Genomic DNA, 10,649 nt, shown 5'->3' with positions numbered 1-10,649 from the left:
GGTAACACTGCCATGATCCAATATCCATTTGCGGGCTTTAGTGCATGCCCCATTCGGAGCACCATCCAGACCTTCACCAAAACACATGACCAGTGATATACAAACACATTACCAAGGGCTGCATGATAACAAGATCTTCAGACGAGGATCGAATAACCTCCCTTGATTTCTGCCTTCGCTTGATGTCTGTTGGTGTTATTGCTTTTAGGATTGATTATTGGAGCAGGAGAGGGAAAATGGAGGTTGTTGGTTGACAAACGGTGGCTAACGTTGGTGATTTACATTTGATACAGGTGGTTCTATGGCGGAGTAGTGGTGGAGCAGTAGTGATGTTTCAAAATCAAGAGGCTTGGGATATGTACTAATGTAAATGAAGTGCCCGTTTTTTATCAGTCAAAGGGTGTTGGGGATTGAGTAGAAGAAGATGAAAAAGACTTTCACGAGAGAGAGAGAGAGAGAGAGAGAGGGAGGTGGGCCCAATGAATTATTTATTTTGTTTTTCTATTTTTTAAAATAGGATTAGGTAAAATTAATTCTAAAAATAAATAAAAAGGGCATATTAGTCTTTTTATGTGGCTAAGGGACTGTCTGTTAAAAGTTTTGAAAGCACAGGGATCATCTGTGAGGTTTTTTGAACTTAAGGACTAAACTTGATATTTTCGAAAACCACAGAAAAATGCGCATTCTAAATCCTTCACATTTTAGGACATCTGACATTATTTTTAGGGCACACACTTTTGCGTATCGTAAAATAGCGCGTGTCATGGTTTTCACGTCATTAAAGGGTATTTTTCTAGTAGTGTTTCTAGCAACACCAATTACATCAAGACTTCAAGCCACATAAAAGGTATGTTAATCTAACTAGTATCTTGTATTGTTTATGTCAATCGCATGCTAGTTATAGGGTTGTATGTGCACCCTAGGATGTTGTAGTATATTAAAACCCATCAAGTAAAGGAGACAACATACAAATCAAACAACAAGATGCACAAAAACAAGACTAACAAGTAGAATGTTCATCAAAACAAGAAGTAGTGAGTATAAGAAAAAGGAACAAGTAGATAGGATATAATAACTTACATAATTTCTTAAATGGAACATAAGTGTTGAAGATATTGGAAAAAAGGTTTATATGGAAAGATGAAACCCTAATTAGAAGAGAGGTTTCTGTGTGAAATAAACTATATTCAGTTTTAGGGTTAATTCAATTAAGTTGAGATTGCGATTTAAAGAAATAATTTATTTGAAGAAAAATCACACTAGAATTGATCGACTTGAAGCAATGAAGAATACTAATGAGAAGGAGATCATATTTGGCGCGTGTCTAAGTGGATTTACCTGTTGCTTCCTCCTATTCTTTCGATCATGAGAGAGAAATGGAGAGAAATAGAAAATGGACGAGGATTTAGCTGCTTCTTGGAGGGTGAAGCTTTGTGTGAACGATTTTGTGAGGTTAGATGTACGGTTTATTAGCTAGGAATTTATACATGTATATTGAATGGGTGTACTTCATGTTTTTTAGCGTGACACTAAATTTATGACATACAACGTGTGTGTCGTAATCCTTCAAAATTTAGAAAGATCACACTGTTTTACGACTTACACTTTGTGTGTCATATTTTATAAATCCTTCAAAATTTAGTAAGATCACATTGTTTTATGAGACGCGTGTTTATGTGTCATTAAAACAGTGTGTGTCATATTTTATTTGTCATTGAATGCCTATATTTAAGTAGTTCCATTGTGAGGGATTACCGACAGGTGTGGCTGTCAGTAATAGTCTTTTTTATAGTAGTGAAAATATGTCATTTTTTTTACTTTTATACATTGTTCAACACCCTGGTAAGAACATTTGTCACTTATAATTTCTTGTTTACTTATTGATTATTTGTTTATAGTTTATAATATGACTTCAAGATAAGTTTAAAATTTTAAACCTTTGGTTTATCTATCTCTGAAAGTCATCAACAAATATTATAAAAACATAATTCTTTACCGACATCGAGTTTAAAATGTAGCCAACATATTAACTGAAATTTCACAATAATCGAATAATATGCCACAAATATGTATTCCTTCCATTTTTGGTATTTTAGGATTTAATTAGGCCAAGAGCCAGAAATTTTTTTGGCGCTTGGTGGTAATGAGATAACCACCAACTCTTTTATTCTTCCGTCGTACTGCCACCGCCATACAAGTGGCGTTTTGGAGACAATAATCCACCACTCCACCACCACCATTCATTGGTTTACCTGCCCATGTCAACAACAAACGCCATGTCATCGATTGTTTCTTTTGCCCCAACACTAACATCGTCGCCTCTTGCTTCTTTGCTTCCTCAACGATAGTTGTTCCTTTATCCTTCCCTTCGAGCAAGAATATTTCAACTTGTACCTTTCATCAAAAAACAAGAAGTCAAAATTTGTAACATTACTTAACAATTTGGCCGCACTTTCAAACAAGGGAATAAGATGGTTGAGGCCCGAACAGTTTGTTATATATATATATATATATATATATATATATATATATATATATATATATATATATATATATATATATATATATATATATATAGTTTATTTGAGACCATTCTAATTTTGTGAGATCGTAAGACCAAATCTAAAAATGACTTTAAAATGCAAAATAAATGGAAAAATCCAAAAAAAAAAATTTTAAATATTATTTTCGGAACTTGAATTAACTAAAAAAAATAAAAAAATAAATAAACAAAAAAAATCCCGTTTTTTTTTAAAATACGTGAAATATTTTAATAAAATATTACACTGACATATTCTAAAAAATAATTTTAAAATGCAAAATAAATGGAAAAATCTAAAAATTCTTTTTTTAAATATTATTTTTTGACCTTGAATTAACTAAAAAAAATTCCATTTTTTTTGAAAATTACGTGAAATATTCTAATAGAATATTACACTGTACATATTCTAAAAAATAATTTTAAAATGCAAAATAAATGGAAAAATACAAAAAAAAGAATTTTTAAATATTATTTTCGGAACTTGAATTAACTAAAAAAATAAAAATAATAAAAAAATGCGTCTCATGGTCTCACAAAATTAGGCCGTCTCACATGAACCTAACAATATATATATATATATATATATATATATATATATATATATATATATATATATATATATATATATATATATATATATATATATATATATATATATATATATATATATAACGGTATTATGTTTGACATGTATTATAACGAGACTCACTTTGGATAAAACAAAAGTTGTAATTTCCATATTGACCAAAAATATGAGATACTAGGGAATTATCCTCGATGCATCACTTGTGTTAAAGACATAAATTAATAACTTTCTTGATGGTTGTTGAAATAAGAGGCTGGCAATAGAAGACGAAGGAAGACAGCGGCGATAAGAGATCAAAAAAGATGGAATCATGCAGGGGTAACGACGATGTGTGTATCTAATATTCCTCAGGAGACTAGGATCGAATCCTTAAAAAGTTTATTCTCTAAATATGGGGACGTGGTAGATGTGTATGTGGCTACGAAGAAAGATGTAAACAAAAAGTCTCTTGCTTTTGTGCGATTTAAGATGATGGGAGATGAACGAAGATTTGAAGAATCCCTTCAAGGCATAACCTTCAAAGAAAGACCGCTGGAGATCAACATAGCAAAATTTGCAAGAAAACCAATCGATTTGACAGGGGACAATCATTCGAGGAAGCAGAACTATCACAAACGACCACAGGAAAATCGATGGAGAGGTAGAGATAACAGATATTTCGCTAAGGTGGTACGAGGAAATAACAAAATTGGGAGAACTATAGCCTACCAAACCCAAGCAGATCAATTATCTCCTATCAAAATCTCGGATGACTCACCGCTCAAGGGATGGTTAAGTAGTAAGTTAACTTTGATTGGGGAAACACACAGTTTCGACCATCTTGTGAAGGCGCCACTTGCATTCAAGAACTATGATGGGTCGTAATGTGAACTAAAATATTTGGGAGGGCTACGAATTGGAGTCAAATTCATAGATGATAAAAGCAGAGACACATTCCTGTTAAGGTGGTCGGAATGGTTTAGATCGATGGAGAGCGGCTATATTGCGGTGTATAACTTTGAAAGGATAGCATGGTTAAAAATCACCGGTCTCCCGCCAAAATTATGGTCGGAAGAGAACTTCTCGAAAATCGCTGGAACGATAGGCAGGGTGATTGTTCCATTCGAAGTTGATACATCTAGTGTGAACTTAGTCTACGGGAAAGTCGGTGTTATCACAAACTCGTTATCACCCATCTCAACTTACCTGACTGTGGAGATTAAGGGAAAGGCAACTAAAATCCGCGCCGACGAAGTCGATCTTGACTGGGCTCCATTCAAGCAGTTTGATCAATCATTGGAGGATACTTCCTCGTCAGATGAAGATGAAGACGAAGTGGATGACTTGGTGGGATCGGACGATGAAGACCATGTATCGGATACCTTTCCAATGCAGTATGAAAAGGAGGAGCCTGAAGAGGGCGAGATCAGAGAAGAGGATGGAATGGAAATAAACTCTCAATTACACATGGCCGGTAAGCATAACAACACGGTGATGGGTCCGCCGCCGGCGATCACGGCACCGGCAGGGACTGTCGGTGGAAGTCAAACCGAATTGCATAGGGAATCCCAAAGGACGCAAATGAATGCGATCAATAATGAACCGACGGTTAGTGGAATGGAACATGGTGAAGCAGGAAACGTTGCGCCGGAGTCTAATAATCTGGGCCACACAGACTCGTCAAATGGGCCCTTAAACACGTTATCTTTAACTGGCTGCTTTGGGCCTCTTCCTAGTAATACGGTTCGAAGTGAACCATTTTCGGGTCAGACCAACAACAATTTTAAAGGAGCCTATGATAAAAGAAGGAGAATATTAACGCCGATTCTTGAGTCGAACATGGAAAGTCAAAATTAAATTGACTCCTCAAAACAGCCCCCCATTGACTTAAATCTAGATCTGATCCCTTCCCAAATCCCACTCCTAGAATCGGACGACGAGTCACACTCGACATCAACATCGGAAATCAGGAACACGGTGGAGATAGGCAAAATGTTGGGCTTCGATATGGAATGTGACAACGAAGTCCTTAAAGATGTAATCGGTGAAGAAGGCGAAAACCAGAGAATATAATGAACATAATGTCACTTAACATCAGAGGTCTGGGAGAGAAACACAAAACGGATTGGGTGGGTAGACTGAGGAGAGAAAATAAACTTTGTTTGGTTGAGATTCAAGAAACGAAATTGGGGGAATCTTCTTCGCTTTTCAATCCATCTAACTGCTGGGGTGATGCAGACTGTAACTTCGAGCAAGTATACGCTACGGGAAGATCGGGAGGAATAGTAACGATATGGGATAGTAGAATGTTCTCTCTAGCGGAAGTGATCAAATAAAGGAACTATATCGTAACAATAGGGAACTTTGTGGGTATCAATGGGCTAACAGGGGTCGTAAATGTCTATGGCCCTCAACAGGAACGTGAGAAAACTAAAGTGTGGGACAAACTGTTGGCAATAAAATTATCGAGATCGGCAACCTGGATCTTCATGAGGGATTTCAATGTGGTAAGGCGCCCAGACGAAAGGATTAATTCTGAATTCTGAAATAGGAGTGCAAATGAGTTCAACAAATTCATCCAAAAAGGTGAACTGACGGACTTGAAGATGGGAGGTCAAAAATTTACATACTTCAGAACTCTTGGAGGGAAACTGAGTAAGCTAGATCGTTTTCTGGTATGTTCCAATTTTTTATCTGTGTTCCCTCAAGCTTCCTCCTTTGCAATGAATCAAGACCTATCAGACCATTCCCCTATTATATTGAGAGCTAGAATCGAGAATTTTGGACCGCCCCCGTTTAAGTTCTTAAATTCCTGGTTACTTAAAGACAATCTCGAAGGAGTTATTAAGGAAGCGTGCTTGGCGTTCAGAGGTTATGGTACTCCTGACATGATTCTCTTGAACAAATTGAAGCATCTCAAATTTGTGATTAGAAACTGGAAAGTAAACACAATCGATATGGAGAAGAAGGAAGTAGATTAATGGAAAAAGAGAATAACTGAAATTGAATTATTGGCGGAATCTAGACCCCTGTCTATCAATGAGATGAAAGAAAGATCAAATTTGGGAGTAAAGGTTTACGATCATGCGAGAAGGTTGGCCATGAACCTGAAGCAAAGGGCAAAATTAAAATGGGAGATCGATGGTGATGAGAATACTCGCTTCTTCCATAACTATGTGAACAACAGAAATCGCAAAAACCATATACATGGGATCATGATTAATGGTGCTTGGAGTACTAACCCGGTGGAAATCAAAAAGGAGGCAGAAAAGTTCTTTGGGAATAAATTTAAAGAAAGATGGCCCATTAGACCAAAATTTTACAATCTAGACTTCAAAAGACTTTCTGGAAGTGATGCTAGATATCTGGAAGCAGGAATTACAACAGTGGAAATAAAAAGAGCAGTTTGGGCATGTGGGGACGATAAATCACCGGGACCAGACGAATACATGTTTATGTTCATAAAAAAATTCTGGGAGCTGTTGAGAGAGGAGATTGTGGGGATGGTAATGTATTTTGAAGTTCATGGAAAGCTATCACGAGGATGTAACTCCTCCTTTATATCTCTAGCGGCGAAATGTAAAGACCAATTGCACTTCGGAGATTTTAGACCGATAAGTTTGATAGGCTTGATATATAAAATCATTGCGAAGTTGTTGGCGATTAGATTAAAAAACGTGATTGGTAACATCATTGGAGAAGTACAATCAACTTATATGGAAGAAAGGAACATATTGGAAGGGCCAATGATAGTTAACGAGCTTTGCTCTTGGGCAAAGGCAAAGGGCAAAAAGCTACTACTCTTTAAAGCTGATTTTAATAAAACATTCGATTCGATAAATTAGGCATTCCTGGACTCTATCATGGAACAAATGGGATTTGGACTGAAATGGAGAACATGGATGAACGGTTGCCTGAGTTCTGGGAGGGCATCGGTAATAATCAATGGTAGCCCAACTAAAGAATTCTCAATGACTAAAGGGATCAGACAGGGTAACCCACTCACTCCCTTTCTATTTATAATCGCGATGGAGGGACTCAATCAAGCTATGATAACAGCAGTGAAGAAAGGAATTTATATGAAGGAATTAAAATTTCACAACCTAAAATTTGCTTGTCTCATTTATTCTATGTAGATGATGCGCTATTCATAGGCGAATGGTCAAGGAGGAATATTGCAAATCTATCAAGAATATTACAATGCTTTTACGTGTCGTCTGGACTAAAAGTGAACTTCACGAAATCAAAAGTCTTTGGGGTGGGGGTATCAAATTCAGAAGTTTCAAACTGGGCGGCTCCTCTTGGGTGTGAACCTTCTTCCATCCCCTTCACTTACCTAAGAGTTCCGGTGGGCGAAAATATGAACAGAAAGCGAGCATGGAGACCGGTCATCGATAAGTTCCAAAATAAGCTCACGACTTGGAAAGCGAAATCGTTAAGTTTAGGTGGTAGAGTAACCCTCGCTAAGGCTGTCCTTGGCAACCTGCCTATATATTATATGTCGATCTTTGCAGTCCCGAAAGGGGTGATTGACACGTTAGAAAAAATCAGAAGGAACTTTATTTGGAACAAGGAGTATGAGAAAAAAAAGTATCAATTGGGTGGCTTGGAATAAGCTCGTCTCTCCAAAGATGATTGGAGGAATTAGACTAGGGTCGATTAAATCCCTCAACATTTCACTGCTAATAAAATGGATGTGGCGTCTGAAAACGGAGAACTCATCATTGTGGGTAAAAACCATTCGAGGCTTGCATAATTTAGATGGAAGGCATTGGTCAGTGTTTGCAAAGAAATCGAGTTCGGGGGTATGGAAAAACATAATCAAATCCAGGTCATACCTGCAAAAGATTAACATTGATTCCAAAGATGTTATGTCGTGGAATGTGGGTGACGGCGAGTGGAAATCAGAGTTTGTTTCTGATGGACGATTCATGGTGTCTCGGTTACGGGAAAGGATCGAACTAGCTGGATATGTTGTATGTGATGGACCGTTCGATTGGGGGAAATGGACTCCGTTCAAGATTCTCTCCTTCATATGGAGAGCAAAACAAGGAAGAATTCCGTCGGCGGTGGCACTTAGTAGGCGTGGGATGAATATCCCATCAACTATATGTAGTGGTTGTAGCTTGGAAGAGGAGACGTCAGACCACATTTTGATTACGTGCCCAATGGCGATTTCCGTCTTAGATTCGATAATATCCTGGTGTGAACTCAATGGTGGAAGATTTACTTCGGTAATGGACTTGATACTATTCGTCTCAAGGTGCTCCGGATGTAATAAGAAAAAGAGGCTTTTGAATATGATATTTAACGGAGCATTATGGTGCTTATGGTTAGCCAGGAATAAACGGGTGTACGAAAAGATTCAAACTTTACCGGAGGTCATAATAGAAAAGATAAAAGCTATGATGTTTACTTGGTGCAAACATAGAACCCCATGTAAAATGGTGGATTGGAGAATTTGGAACTTATGCCCTACTCTTTGTCTGTAATTTTTTTGCTTTTGATTGTCTTGTACTTTTGTTCATACCACATCCGCTTGATGTGGTTTCTTTTAATATATTTGCCGATTTCCAAAAAGAAAAAACATGTAATTAATACTTGCAAGTTTAATCTCATTAATTTGGTTTAATCTAGTCATGCAACATGGTAAGAAAAACGATACCTACATCTGAACATTTCATCTGACAAGTGTGTTTCATAGCATAAAGAAAACCGGGAAATTTTGTAGCTTTCACCTTAGTCGACTCATTTCCTGTTAAAAATAAAATAAGCAAAAAGGATGTTAGATGTGTGTAAATTCACTTGATGTCATTATTAAAATCCTAACAATCTGCAAACAGAAAATGTTCGCTAATAATGAGGAAAGAGTTCTTTTGAAATATATCTATCGCTACTTTAATTGGTTGAAAAGTAACAGAAACCGAGTATTTAATGACCAACCAGGGATGGAAATTATGCAAATTACGAAAAAAAATTGTAAACTAAAAGTATTATTTACATTAATGTTGACTCATAATCATGCAAACAGAGCTTTCAAACGAAATTGTGATGATTTTTGCATAAATTTTGTGTTTAAATTTGAAATATATTTTGAACGGGTGTAGCATAAATTATATACAATTATAGTAATTTTGTATATGTTTTTGTTATAATTGACATAAAATCTTAGACTAACATGCATAATCTTCAGAAATAATTTAAAAGTAGTTGGCAGAAAAAGAGAACATGTACAAAAACTAGTCAACAAAGAACGTATTTAATTTTAGGGTCTAATTTATAATTAATGACAATAAAATTATCACGCAAGATAACTACTAAAAACAGTATAGTCGCTAAAAGTGAACCTTGTTTAGAAGTAGTTTTCTTGTAATAGAGAAGGACTACAATGTCATGACTCTGAATCGTATGAGTTAAGGCCCATTGCAATGCGTTTTTGGCTTCAATGCTTGGATCAACGACAATCATCACTTTCCTACCAATAACGCTTATGGGTGCTTCAGAATTTGCAACCCGGCCGGGTTTAGTTTCTTTATGGTGGCAAGAACTGATAGAACCTTCTGTTTTTTGATCGTTGGTTTTTGTAGTAGAATCCACATGCTCTTTCAAGTGTATAGTTGGTGAATGTATGTGACCATTCCTGACCATTTTTTTTCTTTCTCTCGACTCGACTGCAGCACGTTCTAAACTATGATGAAGAAGGAGAAGAAGAACAATTAAAGGGGAAAAGCAAGAAAAGGGCATGGGAATTATTCCTCATAGGCTTGTGGGTCTTATGATCTCTTTCCACTTTTTCATTTTTTTTTTTAAATTGATTACTCCATATATAATGATAGAAAAGAATATTGAAGAATAATAAGTAAAAAGAAAAACATTATAATTAATTTATTGATTTAGTAATTTAAGAATGTTTTTTACATGAACAAAATGCAACATTTTTTACATAATTAATAAAAACTCTAGTATTTACTAGCATACAGTATCAACTTCAGAAATAAATTTTGATAATATTATTGTTTAAAATTAAAAAAACTAACATAGGATAATTATACATCAACCGTATAAACATATTTGAAGGTATATTTAATAGTTCGATCTTAATTTTATTCCATGTTCATTTTATAAATTATTTATATAATTATATTAAACATTCAACAGTTAAGTAAAATTTTAAAGAATACACGAATATTAACTAAAATGACTACAATTAAAATTAATAGTAATAAGAAAAATAAGTCATAATTTTGATAATGGGTAAAATCACCGACCAACATGTCCGATACATCTCATTTCGGATCTAAATTAACTACTTAAAGTAGGGGTGTTGAATGGGTAATTTTTTCAGGTTTCCGGTAATTCAGGTCGGGTAATTCGGGTATTCCATATAAAAAAAATTACACATTACCCTACCCAAATTAAATTCGGGTAATTCGGGTTTGGGTAATTAATTCGGGTAACGGATCGGGTAAAGGTAATTCGGGTATTACCCGATTTTTTTTATTTATTTTTTTATTTTTTAATGGCACCTAAAAATAAATGTAA

At 35.5% G+C, this 10,649-nt stretch overlaps 1 protein-coding gene across 1 annotated transcript; it reads right to left on the bottom strand.

Annotated features, from left to right (window-relative positions):
- Positions 1-1,955: 1,955 nt before the first annotated feature.
- Positions 1,956-9,840, bottom strand: LOC111901258 (uncharacterized). The gene is made up of 3 exons (XM_023897114.2): positions 9,455-9,840; positions 8,777-8,862; positions 1,956-2,394 (listed from the first exon to the last, which is right to left on the bottom strand). Exons 1-3 carry the CDS (start codon positions 9,753-9,755, stop codon positions 2,104-2,106), a joined length of 678 nt encoding a protein of 225 aa, XP_023752882.1. The 5' UTR covers positions 9,756-9,840; the 3' UTR covers positions 1,956-2,103.
- Between the last annotated feature and the right edge of the window lie 809 nt (positions 9,841-10,649).

This window comes from Lactuca sativa, chromosome 3 (genome assembly GCF_002870075.4).
Source record: "Lactuca sativa cultivar Salinas chromosome 3, Lsat_Salinas_v11, whole genome shotgun sequence".
NCBI lineage: Eukaryota > Viridiplantae > Streptophyta > Magnoliopsida > Asterales > Asteraceae > Lactuca > Lactuca sativa.
Note: the sequence above shows the minus strand (reverse complement) of the source record. Positions and strands in the feature narration are given on the sequence as shown.